Below are 20,881 nucleotides of genomic sequence, written 5' to 3' on the forward strand. Positions count from 1 at the left end.
AGCACAGAGCCAGAAATAGCCCCCTGAACATTGCAGGGTATAGTTAAAATAACAACAGCATATGATGTGATAAGATGTGGAAGCTTCAAGTGGAATGACCAAAGTGGCACAAGCAGTGATGAAATGATGGACTTGTCTGATCTCTAAATTGTCTTAGACACAACTTGTTATAGAAATTGAAAGTTATCATCATGATTAAATAAACTCTAAGAAAATGTTGGACCATTCTATAGACAAGTTTACACACACTGGGAAACCCTTCCATCTATACTTACTCTCTCACCATAGATAGGTAAGTGTGTCTACATGAGTATATATATATATTCTTTTAGCAATGTCCTGAGCAACCCAGACTTTAAAGTACTACTTAGTTCTGAAAGAAGCACATAAATCTATTCCATGACAACAGAGATAGTCAAAATATGGCTCCGAAGTGTCAGAACTATTGCTTTGCATGTGGTCATGCAGGTTCAATCCTCACCAAATCAGTATCCCCATCAAACACACCCCACCAGGAGATCCCTGAGCACAGAGCGAGGAGTCAGCCCTGAGTACTATCTGGGCATGACCCTCAAACAAAAACAAAACAAAGCAAAACAAAATACACACACACACACACACACACACACACACACACACACACACACACACACACACATATATATATATATATATATATATATATATATATATATATATATATATATATATATATAGCTCCCAGATATGCAGTAACAGACAGCAGAATCCGGAAACTTTTAGAAGTACAAGCTGGAGATAGTGCCAGAGAGATAGTACAGAGAGTAAGCATGTAAGTAAATTTAATCCCTGATGCTGTATATAGTTCACCCAAAGCACCTCCAGGAGTGATTATTTCTGATCATAGAACTAGGAAGAATCCCTGAGCACCACTCCAGTCTGGCTCAACTTCCCCCCTCACAAAAGAACGTCAAATTGCAAGTATTTACCGAGTCATTGAACTCACAATTATGGGAACAGGGACTCAGAATATGCCTTTTTTTTTTTGCTGCAAATATATATATATACATACATACATACATACATACATACATACATACATACACACACACATATATATGGAACGCTTCACGAATTTGCGTGTCATCCTTGTGCAGGGGCCATGCTAATCTTCTCTGTATCATTCCAGTTTTAGTGTGTGTGCTGTCGAAGCGAGCACCAGAGTATGCCTTTTAACAAGGTGATGTGGCCTGCCTTTATCTGTAGAGCTACTAAGTACTAAGTACTTCAGCCTTTCAGCTGAAGACCAGAAGGGCCACATCCACACTCTAGGATACAACCACTACAATGAGCTCTCTGGCTCATCACTTCTCCTCTTGCCACTGATTTTGTATTCTGGTTTTAACCCTTAATGCCTTGGGAGGCAATAATGCACCTAACAGTCCTGAAACTACTGTGGGGAAAAGAAGAATGAGCATCATTTTGAGTATAAAAATAAAAGGTTTCACAAGGATAAAGGCACAGTGAAATAAGCGGTTTGGAAGACAGTGGATTATGGCTGGATAGAAATGTTTTCTGGTACCAAGAGCATGATAAACATCACTGCATCCTAACAAACAATAGACTGGCATTTCTAGAAAAAGGAGGAGAAGGAAACGTGTTGAAAGGAGGCCATGGCATCATGTGGAGACTTGGAGAGAGTCAAGATAACTATTCAGAGCCATCCTTGAAAGGATGCTTTTGATCAGAGTACTTGTGTGTGCAATTGTGTGTGCATATGTGTGTTCATGTGTGTGCAAGGCAGTTCTATGTTATTTATTACATACTAGGCAATGTGTTTAAGCAACCACATTAAACATGCTTAGTCTCAGGTTTCTAGTTTGTTCCAACACTTACCAACGGCTACCTTATGGAAATAAGGTAACACTCCAACTTTTTCTCTATGGATGAGGAAATGTAAATAAGCCTAGTCCTCACCCTTTCACTCAGCATATACATTTTGATACTAAAATAAGCCAGGCATCTATGTTTTAATCCAATCAATTTTAATTACTGTGGGTTTTCTTAATAGGCTTATTATGTCTATTTATTTAATTATTAGGCATCGAATTATTGTGGTTGTTCTTAGTAGTAAAATGAATATAGTTTCTATCAAACAAGAAGGCTTCTAGGGAAATGACAAGGGCTAAGGATGTCTCTGCAAGCAAGAGTGACAAGCAAGACTCGCACCTGTGCCAATTGTGGTGTCCACGACCCTATTAACGAAAAAGAATACGTAAATGTGCAAACTCCAGTGTTCCCAAATCAGGCATGTGCAAGCTGACATGAGCCACTCTTGGCTGGTACCACAATGAAAAATACATGAATATCATGGTCGAATGCTTAAATTTTGGAGAATATGGGTGTGTAAGCTGCACATTTATGAAGTATGCAGTCTCCAGAAAACACCACAACCCAGCAATGAGCACCTCAGCAGAAAGTTGTGCATTCCCTGAGCATATAACCACAATAGCTAAATATGGGGAAGGGATGGCAATTTAAACAACAAATTAAGTTTAGGGGCTGGAGCAATTGTACAGTGGGTAGAGTGTTTGCCTTGTACGTAGGAGACTCAGATTCGTTCTCCAGCATCCCATAGGGTCCTCAAGGCCTGCCAGGAGTGATTCCTGAGTGAAAAGTCAGAGTAAACCTTGAACATAAGCTAAATACACCTCCCAATTAAATGTTTAAAAGTAAAATGAAGGAGAGGAGATTTCGGTGAGTTCCCAAGAAGAAAAGAGTGATACCAGTAAGATTCAGTTGGGTTGGAGAGGTAGGACAGTAGGTAGGGTGTTTTTGCTTTATAGGAAGCCAACCCAGGCTCAGTTCTCAACACAGCAGTGTCCTTGAAGCATCACTGGAAGTGATTCCTGAGAGCATAGAGATAGGAGTAAACTTTATGAACCACCAGTTTGCTCTCAATAAAGGAGGAGGAGGAAGGAGATAATGAAGTAGTATTAGAAGAGGACAAAGAGGAGGAGGAGGAAGAGGAGGAGGAAGAAGAAAAGAAAGAAAAGAAGAGTGAGAATGACTAAGAGGAAGAGGCAGAAGAGAAAGAAGGGAAGAGAAGAGGAGGAGGGAAAGAAAAAGAAAGGAAGGGAAGGAAGAAAAGAAGGAAGTAATGATGGGAAACAAAAGAAAATAAGGAAAAAAGGGAAGGAAGGAAGGGAAGGAGGGAGGAATAAAATGAAGAAAGGGACAAAGAAGGAAGGGAGGAAGGCATAAAAAGAAAGAAGGGAGGAAAAGATGGAAGCAAGGAAGGAAGGAAAGAAGGAAGGGATGGAGGGAGGGAAGGAGAGAGGAAGGAAAGAAGAGAGAAGAAGGGAAGGAGGAATAAAATGAAGAAAGGAAAATGGAGGAAGGAACAAAGGAAAGAAGGAAGGGAGGAAGGGATGGAAGAAAAGAAGGAAGAGCAAAAAAGATGGAAGGAAAGAAGGAAGGAAGGAAGGAAGGAAGGAAGAAAGGAAGGAAGGAAGGAAGGAAGGAAGGAAGGAAGGAAGGAAGGAAGGAAGGAAGGAAGGAAGGAAGGAAGGAAGGAAGTAGCCCTTTGCTACTTCCTTGCAGCCCCTCTCGAGGCAGCCGCTGTGACTGGCATCAGATCAAGCCTGCTGATCATGCAAACCCTGGCATAATGCTTTGTATACCTTAGGTATTTAATGCACATTTGAGGTGTGAATAGACCAGATAGGGATTTACATCTTAACAGGAAAGAGGGAAAAAGATCCAGAGAGATCAGCCCTGACTGACTCTGCCAAAGGACTTGAAAAGCATGTGGTGCCAAGAGGAAAGAGCAAAGAACCAACGGGGACGAGATAGAGGATCTTTCTGCCCTCATCACAGGGGACAAGCTGAAGAAGAACATCAGATGAGAAGACCAGGCTGGAGCCAGAGAACCCTGTGTGGAAATGATGCTGCCAAAGGCTGCATCAGTGCTGGGTTGGGACCTAATTTTGGACAATTCCCCATGCACAAGACCCCTTGGGAAAGAGTGTTGCAACCGAGCACACCTCACAGGCTGGGGAGGGCAGGCAGCAGCTCTTCTGTCTTCTGCCAGAGGTGTCTGGGCAGCTGGCATCCCCTCCCACCATGCTGTGTATTTACCCAACTTCAAAGGCCAGGGCAGCCATCAAAGGGAGGAAGAGGAAAGAGATGAAATTAACTTTCCACTCTCTGCCTCTGCCCCCCTTCTCTATAACAAAGTCTCCTTCCCCCAGATGGTAATGAGCCCTGAGTCCTATCCTCATCTTATGAGTTCTTCTGTATGTTTGCTACAGACACCAGGGGGACCTTCTCATGGGGGAGGGGGCTGAGCTTTGATTGCCCAAGTTTGGCAGTGAGGGGCAGAGGGACCTGCTCTACACCTCTACATGGAATCTCTCAAGCCCAAAGCTAGGGTAGGGTACCAACAAGAAAACCAGGGGGTCTCGTTTGACTTGGTTGTGCAAAGTTTATGATCAGAGGAATGTGTCAGATGAGACTGAAATCTGGGGTGTGGGCAAAGGGAAAGGAACGTTTGCAGAGATGTTCTGAGGTTGGTTACACTTTCTATCAAGTTGGGTTATCTGATGCGACCCAAGGGGGCCTGAGATCCAAGGAAGAAAATAGACCTGGGGGAGTGATGGGGCATCATCAGCTCTGAAATTACATCTGTGCATAACAATAACATTAACTCTTTATTATCATAAGAATTAGATGAACCAACTAACCAAGTAGCCAACTAACTTAGAGCCAACACTAGTCTGCTTTAGGGTTTTTCTATTGATGTTATTGTTCTTTTAAGGTTTCTGTAGTAAATTGCCGTGTTCTCTTACAATTTCAGGGGACTAAAGTTTGAAAGGAGCATCATTGGGCCTAAATCATAGTGACGATGCCTTCTTCCCTTCAGAAGCTAACCAAAAGAACCTGTTCCTTATCTTTTCTTGCTCTTGCATCACTTCTTCTATCTTGTGGTTAGTAATCTCCCAGTCTTCACAGCCAGCATTTTTAAATCCTTCTTATTTTAGGGCCATGCCTGACTATGCTCAGGGTTTACTATTGACTGTTCAAGACTCAGGCATCACTCCAGGTGGGCTGAGGGGGCCATTTGGTGCTGGAGATAAACTCAGGTGGACTGTGGACAAAGCAAACTCTAGACCTGCTGGACTATTGCTCGTGCCCTGATCCCTTTTTCTCTGAAGTGAAATTGTATGTGACTTTCATATCCGGGTGGTATTTTGGGCTTGATTTTTTTTTTCAAATTGGCAAGCAGAATAATAGTATGAGTAGGTATAGCACTTGGATGTGTAAGTCTAGTTATTTTTTGGAAATTTTGTTGTATTTAGAGTCAATTGTGTTATATAACAGTTTTCCATTTTATTAGTAGAAGGGATTACTCTGGTTTTCAAAGTCACTCTATTTGTGTAGTGTGGAATCATGTAACAGGATTTTAATATATTTGTCTCCTTTCCCCCTCTACATATTTGATGCTTTTTCATAGACTGCCTTGAGCCATTAACTTTTCACAGATCTTGCCTCTTTAACTCAATTGCGAAGTCTTTGAGATAAGAGAACATGCTTTGTATATTTCTTTGGCTAAAAATAGTATATTGGTCAATAAGTTTTTGCTTGACTGATTAATTTTAAAATACCTAGGAAGGCAATTGTGACAGCAGTTGTAGACAGACCTATTCAACCTTTGAGCTCCATGGAGAAAGATCTTAGGAAAAACAGCTTAGACCTTTAGGACAATATTCATACTTCTCTCTTTTATTCTCTCTTTTATAGATCTGATTAAAATTTGTATACTTTTGTCATGAATTCATTTTAAGCTAATCAAAATTAGTAGTAAAGCATTTGAATATAGAGTCTACCTGTAGTATTCCTTTTATCCTGTCAAGTTGTTTGTCAGCCTGAATCTCCTCAGTCAAAATTCAAATAATGTCCCTTAACCTTTTCTAGGATCAAAATAAGCATATTTAAATTTTTCCTGCTAGGAAGAACCTTTATGTAGATTTTAAAATAGTAGTGATACTCTCCTAATATTTTTCTAACTTAATAAGCAAGCATAAGGGACCACTTATGGCAATTGCTCAAAGGGCTAGAGAGATAGTTTGCTTGCAGGATTCCCTGATTCGATTCAAGCACTTCTTGGTTTCCCAAGCACTGATGGATATGGCCTCCCCCAACCAAAATTTAAAAAATAAACAAGCTTCCTGGCCTGAAAAAATAGTACAGTCTGTGGGGTGCTTGCTTTGCAAGTGACTGACCAGAGTTCCTTCTTCAGCATACCATATGGTCCTCTGAGCATCACCAGGAAATGCTGGCTGTGGCCCCCCCCCCAAAAAAAAAAAGAAAATAAAAAAGCTTAATAGTCAACAGAATTAGTAACATTCAGAAAAATACATTCTTCAAGAGTTTGTAATATCATTGAAATCCTTAAGTGCCAGGGCCGGAGTGAAAGCACTGCGTTAGGGTGTTTGCCTTGCACATGGCAACACAGGACAGACCCGGGTTTGATCTCCTGCATCCCGTATGGTCTCCAGGAGTGATTTCTGAGTGCAAAGCCAGAAATAATCCCTGAGTACATCCAATGTGGCCCAACACACACACACACACACACACACACACACACACACACACACACACAAAATAAATCCTTACGTGTTTACAATGATGTATTTTAGAGCGGGAGCAATAGTGTAGCAGAGAGGATGGTTGCCTTGCATGTGGCTCATGTGTTTGATCTCTAGCACTTCATCTGGCTTCCTAAACCCTACCAGGTCCCTGGGTACTGCCAGGTGTGGCACCAAAACAAACAAAACAGGAACAGGGACATTTTCTAATAGGAGGGTTAGAAACTTAAAAGTATGTCTTGTGCATATTCTGAAATAAAAGGATTAATTATTCTAGGTTTACTGGTGTGACTTTCAGGGCTTCTGTTTTTGTTTGTTTGTTCATTTGTTTGTTTTCCTACTGTCTTTTACTGGTTCTGAGTTTGGCTGCTTTGCAGGGAATATAGAAAACAGGAATGTTAAGCCTTCACTAAGGTTTTGAATCCTTTCTGGGGAGGTGAGGAGTTCTCTCTCTCTCTCTCTCTCTCTCTCTCTCTCTCTCTCTCTCTCTCTCTCTCTCTCTCTCTCTCTCTCTCCCCCTTCCTCCCACCCTCCCTCCCTCCCTCTGCCTTTCTCTCCCACACCTCTCTCCCTTTCTGTCTGTCTTCATGTTTATTTGCAATGCCTTTCAGAGCAGAGGAGCAATCTTTTGAAATGATGAGAATATGGACTTGGCCATTGTAACCTGATTTGGCAAACCCATTCCATTTGGGAGATTTCCAACCTGCCTCTGAAACACAGTAGTGGGTGGGGTGGCATCTCCCCAGACCCCCAGTAATTGTGTTGAGCTGGTCCTGTGTACTCAATGTCTGTGCATTAGCTGAAGCCCTCTGCCCCCTTGCAAAAACACATCTTTTTTCTCAATTATTCCAAATAAATATCAATGGTTTCATTAAAAAGAGGACAAAAGCACCAGAAATTTCCATATGGAAAGCAGAGTCTAAACTTCAGTGATTTTTTAAAGACAATTTCAGTAAGGGGAGAGAGCCCATCTGTATTATTCGGCAAATTAATTTTGAACATTTGAAGATAAAAAAGGCTGCGCTTCTAGAAACTGGCTTTAAAAGTCACACTCCCTGGCAGTCGGAGGCATTCAATGACTAGGAGTGCTTCTGTTTATCCCAATACCCCTTCATCATAGGTTTTGAAAGACTATGGCTTTCTATCAAGCACTGCCAATTGGGAAAAGCAGCAGATAATGAAGAAGGCACGCTACCTCGATGACACACCTTTCGGTCCTCAGTAGGTTTTCTTCTAAATCAAAAGACTGTTTCATTTGCACCTCCAATGGAGGAGGGGGAAAAGGAAAGAGGATGGCTTTTTCTTCTTCTTTGTTTCTTCTTCATCTTCCTAACAACACATACTGAGCAAAAACCCCAGGATGAGGCACTGTGCAAACCCAGAGGGTGAAAGAGATAATTCTGTAAATTGTAAATCAGAAATTCTATTTGCAGTTGATGCTGAACATATGTAATTTGCCAGCATAACAATGTCTCCAGGAATCCAAGTGTGATGGATGCCTTGGAAGTGAAAAAAGAGTGGACAAAGGCATCTCAATACCAAAGACAACGTGTCTTGGTTCTCTGGACTTTTTTACCTCCTTGGTAGATGACTTAGGAGCAAAACATAGACCCATTGGCCTTGTTGTCTACAGATGTCAGACTGGACCCATGATGGGGAGTGCCTCTTGGCCATGCTCAAAAAGGAAGTGCCATGCTCAAAAAGAAGGTGATTAGATGAGTTGGGAGCTGGTACTATTAAAATGATCTTACTTTGCAAAGTGATTCTTTAGGAAGTGAATATGCCTGAGACCTTACTGACTTAAAATTTCTCACCTTTCCTAAGTTTGAAGTTTTTCTCCTACTTTCTATTAGCCAGCAAAATGGAAGCTTCAGGTTGACTATGTAAACTGAGAAGCCAGGTAATTGGCTCTGGCAGGAGAACATATGTGAATGGTGGATGGCAGAGCAGAGTAAGATCAAGTCAAAGTCCCATGGCAGAGCTTTACAAGAAGAGTTGGAGACTCCAGGGCCCCACCCTTGGAGTCAGCCCAGTGGCCAGCAGCAGTCATCATTCTTTTTTCTCCACTGGCAATACTTTTCTGCCTTAAAGTTGACACAGACAGAGGAACACTCTAGGTGAAAGCTAAACTACAATTATTAGAAATCATAAGGGTTCTTATTTGGGGAGGTGGTTGTAATTGAAGTCATGAACTATACTAATTGCCTCTGAAACACGATGCTGTTTACCAGGGTTTATTAACTGCAGTGTAAGAGTGTATGCCCATTCTGTATTTTGGCATCCTGTAGATATATGAAAATTTTTGCATAAATGAGTTATTCATCTCAGGCCCAGTGACATAAATAAAATAGAGAGAGATATTAGTAGTGGAATGAAAGTCTTAGAGAGAAAGCTTAGTGAGTGACAAGACTGAAATTAAGGCTTGCTTTTCTTCAAAATCTCATCTTGAAACAAACTGAACTTCAGCTCTTCAGAGTCTGGGGACAAGTAAAAGGAACTATTCAAAGTACTACGTGGGGTTCCTGCTGGCAGAGAGAAAGTATCTTTGGAGAGCTGAAATCACTTTTTTAAAAGTGTGTGTGTGTGTGTAGGGGAGGGGGGAAGTCCTACTTAAATCTTAAAAAGAGTAAGATGATTATTCCTTTTCTGGAACCCTTTCGACAACCCCTACATCTTCAAAGAGTTACGTGGGACTTAGCCAGACATTGACTTTAATGTGAGTTGCATTGCTAAACTACTTGCAGCCCTTTGGAAATTAAGGGTTTGGTATTTGCTCTAAGTCAGACAATGGTTTGATTTAAGTTGACAGAGTTTGAAGAATGAATAAACATGGGTCCTTGGTGCAAAAATTGTCATTTTTGGTCTCTAACCAGCCCTGGAATCAGGCAGGGATAACCATAAAGGAGACACAAAAGTAGAATCATCAACTCAATATGCAGTTATGGGATTTGAGTGGAATTTGAAACTATATGAACAAACATTAAATTTTCTACAGGGCCAAAATGCATTCCCAAAGAGGAGGACTGGGAATAGAGCTCAGAGGTAGAACTTATACAACATATGTAGGAAGCTCTGGTTTTGATTCTGGTGCACACATGTAACACACGAACATTCACACAACTCAAAGGACCCCAAGACTGTTGAGCCCCATTGGCCTTAAAACTTTCTTTGGGTTTTCCAGATAGATTATCAAGACAATTTTTATTCAGAACTGCTCCTGTTTACAACCATATTCGAATAAGTTATATGACCAGTGTCATCTTTTAGCTGCATGAGTGATACAATCTCATATTCATAATATGGCTAGTTTATATTTGCAGCTTTATGAACATCTATAGATATCAATATCTGTTTTTAATGGATCTTGCAAAAATCCTGCTGCCTGGGAAGTTGTGTCGCACGATTCTGGAATTATCACAAAGTCAGATCTCACAATTATGATATTCTATCAGGAAAACATGACTTCTAAAGTGTGAGGGAAACTCTTGCAGCCTCATAACTAATCATACTGTATCATGGCAAGAGAAAACTAAGGTTATATGTGATAATTAGTTGAGTTGCCTCAGTTGCAATAATCCCTCTATCCCACCCAAGGCTGTCTGTCAGTGTCAATAAAATTGAATGTCAAAGTGAAAAACTCGAAAGCTGTTTTTCCCATATTAGAAAATCACTAGCAAATCACATCTTTTTGCCCTACTGGCAAGATAAACAAAGTTAGCACCGAGCTTTCTACTTCTTTTGGAAACTTTAATCAAACTGTTTATACTGTGAGGGAGACTGCTCCCACACCGAACCTGAAAGTTCTATCTCTGATGTCAACTTGATAATTTTTATGAAATGTGATTATTTGGCTTCTTTCTAGGCATCAACATGTCCCCCCTTTTCACAGTACATTGATTTTTACACAAATTAGTGTTCGTCATATTGATACTCATGGCTGATGTTTTTTAAAGGTCTTAATAGCCAGGGAGATAACTCAAAAAACTGGAGCTCATGTCTTGAACGTGTGAATCTCATCCTTCCCCAGCAACAATACCTTTGTGTACTGGTTGGGTGAAACCCTACTGGTTTCCAAGTACCCCTGAAATCCCATTGACCTCCAGATGAACTGGCTCCAGGGTATACCATAATCCTGAGTATTAGAGCATAGGGTTCAGTTGGCTGAGTATCCACAGGAAAGGTCAGTACACTCCCAACCTCCAAAACTCAGTCCTTCAATACAGACTCTGTTTAGTGGCAGCCACACCCACTTTCTATAAGTTTTTTGGTCCCATTTCCACCTACACATTCTTGACTCCTTGCTCAATCACTTCCCTGGACTCTAGCCTTTCAGATTATTTATTGCCTGGCTATATATTTCAAAGCTAAGTCATCTCAAAGTGAAATTGTCATCTTCCTACTACCCATTTTCCAAATAATACACAATCTAATGGGTCTGTTTCATAATCCAGGACTGTCTTGGGCATGAATGGTTCTTCCATTTATTCCAATCTGAAAGAACAACAACAAAATTATCTAAGTCTCACATTATTTTGATTTATTTATTTGGGAAAAGTTCGGACCATACCTGACAGTGTTCAGGATTTATTTCTGTCTCTATGCTCATGGGTCAGTCCTGACAGTGCTCGGGTGACCATATGTGATACAATAAATTGAACCCAGATTGATTGCATGCAAGGCAAGAATCCTACCCACTGTACTATCTCTCTGGCTCTAAGATTCACTTGAAAATCCACTCCACACTGCCACTTTGTGACCATGATACCACTAGAATGATATTTCTAGAATATAAATTTGAGCATGCAGTTTAAGTGGTCCAAAGAGTTCCATTACCTATAATAATCTATCAAAAACATCTAAAGCATCCAATCAAGATATGTTCCTGCATATTTTTCCTTAGCTTCTTTTCTCACTATTTATACCCTGGCAACCTGGGATCCAGCCATTTTGTCAACTAGCCAAATGATAAAATGTGACTTCTCATTTCCCAGATATACACCATGCTCTCTTAGACAATGGGTCTTGTAAATGACCTATCTAGTCTCCATTTTCCTCAGAATCCATGTCTAGCCTGTGGAGCCTTGTTTAACTGCTAATGACCATCTCCTGTGTGATTTTCCCCTTGATAAACAAGCATTCACACCTGCTCCTTGGGCAAAGCTAGGTGCTTTCCTTCCCTGTTAACACGATGTTGTGTGCATATAAGAGACACGCCTTTAGGACCTATAATGGTTGCAATGTACACCTGCTTCCTTTCTACACTCCAGGTTCCTTGACTGGAGTTTCTCATTCATCTCTGCATACCTCAAACTTAATAGAGACGTTTCCACTTGACTGCACTATAGGATTTTTCTCCTAGCTTTTATTTATGCTATTTATTTTTTATTTATTTATTTATTTATTTTATTTATTTTTATAAATGCATCAGTCGCATACATACAAATTTATGTATATTTATGTATATTTATGTATATTTATGTATGTATATTTATTTTTTATTTATTTATTTATTTATTTTATTTATTTTTATAAATGCATCAGTCGCATACATACAAATTTATTTCTAGGTATCTGATTGAAACAAATTCTGATTTAGGCTCCTATGACAATTTCTTTCTGTGGACCTCAGGGGAGGGCTGTTTCTTGATCCTGCTTAAATGTAGTTTTCTGCACTCTCCATCACTACTTCTCTTTCCTTCAACCTAATCTTCTACTCTCGATATTCAAGAGTTTACTGTCAAGACTATGATTCTAGACGAATAGACCTGTGGGTAAAGTATTTAATTACTCATTTAGGAATATGGATTTGACTGGCTTTATAATTCATAAAGATTCTTAGACTGATGCCCCTACAGAAGAGCGGCTGAGTATAGATGAGCTGTCTCATAAAAAGACGTAGAGTCTATCCAGTCCAATATCCTAACAGACGGCTAGCTTGCTTTAATTCGTGGAAGATTTCTCCAAAAAGCTGACATGAATATAATTTTAATACACCTTTGACAAGGGAAGCTGATGTTTAGGGATTATTTCCGTCTGTTTGGGCTGCTGTGACAAAATACCATACAGCACATAGCTTAAATCATAGACATTTATTTTCTTTCTGTTCTGGAAGCGAAAAGTCCAAGATCAGGGTGTTGTATTGGCTGGATTTTGGTGCAAGACCTCTTGTGGCTTAAAGAAGGCTATTTTTTTTTTTTTAGCTGTGTGCTCAGAGCCTGCATGTGAGAGAATTCTAGGGACTTAACCTCAACCTAGTGGACCTACTATCATGACCTTATCTGAATCTAATTATCCCCCAGTGACCACAATCCTAACCATCATCATACTTAGGAGTTAGGTTATACTTGGTGGGCTGGATACAACATTCAGCCACAATTTAATTAACCCTGTTTTTGTATGGGTATCAAGTCATCCAATAGTAGGTAAATTCCAAATACAGTTTCTTTAGTCCTAAGAATTTGTTTTTGTTATTTTGCATTCGTCGATACTCAAATAACTTGCATTTTCTTTTCTGTTTTTTTGTTTGGGGGTTACTTGGGAGATTACATAGTGCCAGGGGTCAAACCTAGGATTTTTTAAAAATTTTATTTTATTAAAACCCTTGTAATTTACAAAGTCCTTTATAGTTGTATTTCAGATATACAATGAATCAGGGCCAACCCCACCAGTAGTGTTGATCTCTCTCCACCAATGTTGCCAGAGTGCATCCTATACCATCACCTTTTACCCCCTGGCCTGCCAGTATAACAGGCCCATTTTAAGTTTAGATTGATATTTTTGGGTCTCTTGATTTTATTGTTGTTGTCTTTGACTTGGATATTTAGTTCTGTTCTTTTTTTTTTTTTTAATCTCCACCAATCCACCTGAGACCACTTGGCCTCTGACTCCCATCTTTTCTTCCCCCTTTCTTAATTTGATAGAAAAATGCATAAATATGAGGAAAAACAAGGTAATCCATGTACCAAGAGTCTATGAAAAAGGTGGGAGACGCTTTCTAAAAATTTAAAGAACAACAACAGGGTGGCAGTTTTTTTTTGCATAGGTGCAGTAAAAGTTGGGGAAAATAGAAAGGAAAAACCTTTGGCTTAAAAACAGGGTGTCCCTACCCATGAAGCATCCTGTCACAAGACCAAATATAGGCTCCGGGCATACTAAACTGTCTAATCTCAAAGTCTTTCCTCATGGTCCCAGGAAATGTTTTCCTCAATCATGGTTGTCACAGTCAGGCTTCTGTAAATAGAGATCTTGGGTTTTGCACAGATCTTATGTCAAAGTTAGGGTGTCATGGAGCGTCTTCTAGTTTCATCTCACTGTTAGGTGTCGATGCAGGGAAACCTGTCCTGTTGCTGTTTCCAAGTCATCAGGGTGTCATATGAACCCACTCTGAACCAAGTCAGTGCCAAGGCAGCATTAGGGTCTTCCCTGGTAGAAGTTCTGTTCTTGGTGCAGAAAACCATGTCATTTCCAAAGATGGGACCCAAGGTTCAGGGGTGAACAGACAATGTATGATCAATTAAAGCCTAAGTCAAGTCACTATGACAAATGTTCAGGGTGAAAGTTCCCCTGCAGGGCCTGGAGAGATAGCACAGCAGTGTTTGCCTTGCAAGCAGCCGATCCAGGACCAAAGGTGGTTGGTTTGAATCCCGGTGTACCATATGGTCCCCCATGCCTGCCAGGAGCTATTTCTGAGCAGACAGCCAGGAGTAACCCGTGAGCACTGCCGGGTGTGACCGCCCCAAAAAACACAAAAAAAAAAAAAACAAAAAAAAATAGAAAGGTCCCCTGCAACATAAAATTTATGAGTTCCTATTTGTATTAAATAAGAACTTCTTTCTATACGTAGTATTTCCCCATTTTATAAATTTGCATGTCATTCTTGCCAGGGCCATGCTAATCTTCCCTGTATTGTTTCATTTTTAGTATATATGCTGCCGAAGTGAGCACTATTTCCCCCATTTTAATGTGTCTATGCAAAAAAGGAACAATGCCACATGATGCTTCTGGTTCATTTGGGGGTAAAAATGAAAAGCTAATCAATCCCAATAATCTGGTTCTAACATGAACTCAGAATCCAAGATAAATTTTTCTACTATAATTTCCTTCTAAACAAATCCAAAAAAAGGATGGGGAAAACTATACCTACATAAGGAAATGCACAATAAGAATTATAGCAATTAGAAAAATACATCTTCTTTGCTCAGATCTCCACATCTAAAGAAATATACAAAGGAAATATACACAACCCCTTTAAGTCTTTGAAATAGTCTGGGTGGTGGTGGTGGTGGTGGTGGTGGTGGTGGTGTTAATAAAATCTGAAGGACAGCTTCAGCCTGTGATGTGTGGTCTTATGGAGTCTGAAAAAATGGCTTGCAGCACTTAAGGATCAGAAAATGTCCTTAAGGTAAGGGTCTCTCAAAAGCCAAATGTGGTAGCAAACAACAGTCCACACAACAAAGGGAGGTGGGAGAAAGGGGCTGCAGAGAGCAGATGAGTAGCATTAGCGGTGGCAGCTTCTTCCTGCCAAGGTGTGTTGGGAGGCATACTTTTTCACTTTGGGAGCAGGCTGGCAGCGGGTTGGGTGGAGAAAATGTTCCAGTTCCTAAGCAGTTAAGAACTGAGGGTAAATGGGTAAAATAGGGAGAAATAACAAAACAGAGGTGAGAAAGTGAAAGGATAGAAAAAGAATTGTAAAGTGGTAAGCAGGAGAGTAGGAAAAGGAAAGGTTATATATTACAGGGGGAAGGATTATTTACAACATAGCCATTATGTACAATACAGACGGACATTAGACAGACATAGAGGCGGCCACCACACACATCATACAAGCACTCACACACACACAGAGACAGTTAATAAAGGTCTATCCATAGGTTGCAGATGAAAAACTGACCCAGGGAAACAGATGAGAGCACTTAAAAAATATAAAGCTGGCAGGTCAGATGGAAAGGTTTTCCAATTCCTAGGCAAATCATCATCGATGAGGGTAATCTTTGCTGAAAAAGGCTTCATGGGTTAGGTTGTGCATAGAACATTCTTAAAACAATCATAATTTTCAAGTTTAGAATACTAAATAATATGGTTATGAGCACTGTAAAAGGAATCTACACCAAGAAGTATCATCTAACATGTCTTAATCTTTCAGAAATGGAATTCTTGCATGCAAAGAATCTTCAGCCCCCATTGAGTCATCACTTCGTCCAATAATTCACATTTTAAAAAACAAAATGTTATGGATTCCTAGTGATTATCTCCACAATATCGCCTAAAATGCCTATAGACCCTTTAATGCTTACTTTTCATTTATGTTTACTCATTTTTCTTCACTGTTTTCATGAAGGCAAACAATGTCGGTCTCTCTTCCTGTCACTGTTTAAAGTTTTCTCAGAAGAAACGCCCCCCCCCCCAAAAAAAAAAAAAGAAACCCAAACAAACCCCAGGACACTTGGCGTTTCTGGCAATTTTATTCTAACACAAGTAGCACCCAGACTGTAATTCTGATAAGTATTTCAGTTCTTTCTTGAAAAATTAAATTCACAAAACAATTGATTATCAGTTATAAATGGCAAAAACACCATCTGGGTTTCAAAATTGGTTAGATCCATGGAGCAAGAGAGGGAAAAAAAAAGAGTTGGAACTTGGCATTGGTGAGGAGTTTTAGTCCATGAAGCAGAAAATGACGAGCTTTACTATGAGGAAGGAAGCCAGCGTAGTCATAACTTGTATTTAGCGGCAGCGGGGAATTGATACGTTCTTCACATGTTCCATATGTTAGATTGCTTGGCGAGATCTTCAGTGTGAAAGATCTGGGGGTGGTAGAGGAGGGCAGCTAGTTGAGGGGGTGGCAAAAGCTCCATCCTCAAATTTCAGAAGGGTTCTTTCCATGCAGAGCTTGTCTTTGGGTGAGTGATTTCCTTCCATGTATGGTGCAGGTGGTATGTTTGGGTGGAAATTTCTGAAGCTCTCTGCAATCTTCTGGAGAGGTAACTCATCCCGCATTAGCATTTCCTACACAAGTGTCCCAATGCTGCTCGTTGCCAACTAGAAATTTGAGTAGGTGTTCATTTGATGTGCCAAGAGAAAGAAGGGCGAGAAAACACGAAGCATCTTCCAATGTCCCCATCCTGTGTTCCTAGTGTGGGAGGGCTGGGGTTCGACCAGATTCCATGGGAGAAGCAGTCTCATGGGACTGCTTTTCTATAGGAATATAATGTAATCCTGTGATTTTTAAAACTGTTTCGAAATTGCTGGCACATTTTATTTAACTCATGTTAAAAAAGGTAGCTCTTCTCTGCTTATTATTCATGAATTGTAATGTAAAATTTATTCATTCACTTAACAAAAATATTTTTTTTCAGGCTCAGAGAGATAATACAGCAGGCTTTGCATTTACCTTGCATGCAGCTGACCAGGGCTAGATACCTGGCACCCCATACAGTCCCTACGCCTGTCAAAAGTTATCTCTGAGTACAGAGTCAGGAATAAAAATTGAATACCATCAGTGTGGTCCAAAAACAACAACAACAACAACAAAAAATTTTAAGGCACAGTTTAGTATAGTGGTTAATTATATAAATTCAGTCTGTTGTCTTAGAAACTTTGCCCTGGGAGGGTGGCAGTGGATAATTACATAATCCTTCTAACTACATTTAAAAAATAATAAGGGCTGAATCAATAGTATATTGAGTAGGCTACTTGCCTTGCACATTGCCGAACCAGGTTCCATCCCTGGTATCCCATATAGTCCCCGCAAGTTCTGCCAAGTGTGATTCTTGAGCACAGAGCCAGGAGTAAGCCGTGTGCACAGATGGGTGTGGTCCCCAAACCAAGCTTAATATGTACCATGGGGAATTGTTCAATGGATTAAATGAGATTATGTGGGGCCGGAGAGATAGCATGGAGGTAAGGCGTTTGCCTTTCATGCAGAAGGTCATCGGTTCGAATCCCAGCGTCCCATATGGTCCCCCCCCACCCCCCCCACCCCCCCACCCCCGTGCCTGCCAGGAGCAATATCTGAGCATGGAGCTCAGGATTAACCCTTGAGCACTGCCGGGTGTGACCCAAAAACCACACACACACACACACACACACACACACACACACACACACACACACAAACAAAACAAAACAAAAAAACAAATGAGATTATGTGTGCAAAATGACTACATGCAAAATCAGTGAAATGAATAATATCAAATATTGCTGTTTATGTGCTAGATTCTGTTAGGCTGCTAGATTCCTGGCATAAAGGACCTTAGAGTTTATATATTGTATCTCTCTATATAACTATATCTATATACATACATACATATATAAGTAAATAAATGTGTTTTTTTTAACCTGGGTTTTGGTGGGACTTTGCTATGCATTTAGACTAACCCAGGTAGGTGGACTAGCAGTGATGCTATAAGGAGACTAAACGTTATCCCGTGACCATGTGCTGGTGGTTTTTTCTGCCTCCTGTGATGCTGTTTGCCTGTTGGAGCTTTCCAGACTCTTGGAGGATTGCCTGCAGTTCATGCATTGGGGCCTGTAATTACAGAGCAGAATATCCAGGGTTGTGAAGACAGGGCAGTCTTGAAATTAGTTTATGCATAATGGATAATAGAAGGCTGTTTTTAAGTGTAACTCATTTGGTGGGTTGGCAGATCTTGACTTCCTTTTTGATATGTAACATTTATTTATTATTTTTAGCTAGAGGAGCCAGCCCAGAAGGCCAGTCAAGTCCTTTGCTGCAGCTCTTCTAGAATATAGCTCAGATTTAGCAATTTACATTCAGGCATCTCCTGGTCATTTAGCCACAGATAATTTGTCATGGTTTGTTTTAGCTGTTGTGATATTGATATTTATTATGCAAATTGTATTTCCTACATCTTATTGTTCTGCATTCTATGAATACTTAAATTATTATAAACCTTTACACTTAATACGGCTCGTCCTTCAATTTGATGCTTGAGCAACAGAGGGTCAGAGCGCACACGATCTTCTAGAGGGGAAGAAAATAATTAAAAAGCAGACAAACAAGAGAGCCGGCTGCTTGGGTGAAAAGAAAGAGATGGCAGTTTCGGGGAGGGAGTGCGAGTCCGGGGCAGCAAGTAGCTTCAGTTAGCAGAGCCTCTCCCAGAGATTCAGGGCACCTGTGGATGGATCCCCAGCAGCCAGAGTGGGTGTGTGTGTGTTTGTGTGTGTGTGTGTGTGTGTGTGTCACTACTGCTTAGAGCAGGAGACTTGGGTTTGAGCCTTGGAGGAAGGAGATGGCAAACACTATCTTCACACACCCCCCTCTTCTGCCCTGCACTTTGAAAAATCTATTGGCAACAGATATTTCTGTGAAGTGTAATCCTAAGTGTGTAATCGTAAATACATCATGACATATGCCTTCCATGCACAGCTTTTAAATACATCTACCAAAAATAAAAAAATAAAAACAGGAAGAAAAACCTCCAGCAAGCTGGGTAAATTTACCCTATTTACCCTACTGGAGCTAACCTCGAGAATCTCCCGCAAAGCAACCCCAACTGAGAAATCCTAGAACCCCTTACTCCGCTGTTGCATCCTTTCTCCAACAATGCCCGGGCCTACCGCTAGGTTGCTTGAGCTGGGCTCTCCCTCTCTCTCTCTCCCTGCTCCTCCGGACGTGCCAAGTACGCATGCACTTCTTCCCAGATGTGTATTTTTTTGTCAATCCGGGGACCTGCAGATTCTCACATCTGCTTTTTGCCCAACCAAGATCTATCTATTCCTTCCATCGGTGCAAGGTGAGTGTCAGAAATTTGCAACAATGCATGCAAGAGAGAAAGAAGCCTCGTAGGAGGAAAAAAAACAAAAAAAGATAATCCAGTTGTCGGTTCTGATCAAGCGAGTGCTCTAAAATAAAAAGAAATTCCTAATCCAAAAAAAAAATTCCTAACCAAAGCAGCGAGACCCGCTCTGCCCGGCCGGGGAGCCTTGCACACCCCACCCGCTCAGAGAGAGAGCCCCAGCAGAAAGCAAACACTTTTGCTCCCTTCATCCCGGGGGAAAAAAAAACGCTGAAACGCGTTGGAACGTCAACACATTTGCATACGCCCCGCCCCTCGCCCCGCCCCCAGGTGGATGCTCAACGCGCGCGGGCGCGCCGCGCCGCCGAACGCCGCAGCAGCGCCAGGAGGCGGGGCGCGAGAGGAGAGGGGAGGAGCCAGGGGCGTGTCCTCGGGGGGGGAGAGAGCGAAACCGGGTTGGGCGTGCGAAGCGCGCGCTGATTGGCCGCGGGTGGCCCCGCCCCGGCGCATCTCATTAGCATCTCATTAGCGGTCCGCTCGGGCTCGGGAGGAAGCCGCCGCCGCCAGTCCGAGGCAGGTGCCCGACATGGCGAGCGCTGTGCTGCCGAGCGGATCCCAGAGTGCAGCGGCGGCGGCGGCGGCGGCGGCGGCGAAGGCGAAGGCGGCGGCGGCAGCAGCATCGGTGGCAGCGCCTCCCGGGCTCCGGCTCCGGCTTGTGCTGTTGCTCCTCTCCGCTGCGGCCCTGATCCCTACAGGTAGGTGTGATCAGCAGGATCGGGGAGCCCCCCTACATCTCCTTGGGTATCTCAAGTAGCCATGGAGAAGTGTGTGTGTGGGGGAAACGTTTCCATGACAACGTTGCGTCCCCCCTACTTTCTAAGCCCGCAGCCGAGCAAAGTCGGGGGGCTCCCCGCTGTGGGGGGGAGTCCTCGGAGCTACCCCACCTCAGGAGGACTGCTACGGTACCCACCCGGTGCACCTTGCCTGGCCTGGCCTGGCTTGGCTCAGCCTGGCTTGGCTTGGCTGGTTGTGGGGTGCGGAGAGGAGTGAGAAGGGGGGGACCCAGCGCTCCCCTGAGGGCTGGAGAATATTTATGGAAGAAAAGGAAAGCTGCATCCTTACTGACCCCCAACTCTTGGGGGTGTCTCCCCCCCCAGTAACTTGCAGCTTCACCTCTTCCCGGGGCTGCCCAAATTTCACCTCCCAATTTTCTTTTTCCAGCATTTTGTCCACCCCCAAATGATCAGAGCTTCCTCCTGGAGAACCAGGCCGACCCACCCACCCACCCACCCCCCAGCAGCCGCCTCAGGCGTTAAAAGATCCCTTCCTTCCTTCCTTCCTTCCTTCTCGGGGTCCCCCCCCCCAAAGGGACATCATCCATCCCCACACTTGTCTGAGCGCTCCGAGCGCCTTCCTTGGTTGGTCTCCACGGGGCTGCCTGCCTGCAGGCTGGGAAAGTTCCCCCCTTAGACCTTCCTTCCCCAAGACCCCCCC

At 42.1% G+C, this 20,881-nt stretch overlaps 1 protein-coding gene and 2 non-coding genes across 3 annotated transcripts in view; 1 reads left to right on the forward strand and 2 right to left on the reverse strand.

The window, feature by feature from the left end:
* Window positions 1–1,091: 1,091 nt before the first annotated feature.
* On the reverse strand, window positions 1,092–1,198 carry LOC126016960 (U6 spliceosomal RNA). Its single transcript, XR_007498641.1, has one exon. It is a non-coding gene; the product is annotated as a U6 spliceosomal RNA (small nuclear RNA).
* A 13,270-nt stretch (window positions 1,199–14,468) lies between these two features.
* Window positions 14,469–14,573, reverse strand: LOC126017165 (U6 spliceosomal RNA). Its single transcript, XR_007498824.1, has one exon. It is a non-coding gene; the product is annotated as a U6 spliceosomal RNA (small nuclear RNA).
* A 5,376-nt stretch (window positions 14,574–19,949) lies between these two features.
* Window positions 19,950–20,881, forward strand: part of CADM1 (cell adhesion molecule 1) — a 349,055-nt gene continuing 348,123 nt past the window's right edge. Inside the window, 1 exon segment of the mRNA XM_049778681.1 lies at window positions 19,950–20,142. Within this exon segment, the coding sequence (XP_049634638.1) occupies window positions 19,974–20,142 (169 nt within the window). The 5' untranslated portion in view covers window positions 19,950–19,973.

Source organism: Suncus etruscus, chromosome 8 (assembly GCF_024139225.1).
Source record: "Suncus etruscus isolate mSunEtr1 chromosome 8, mSunEtr1.pri.cur, whole genome shotgun sequence".
NCBI lineage: Eukaryota > Metazoa > Chordata > Mammalia > Eulipotyphla > Soricidae > Suncus > Suncus etruscus.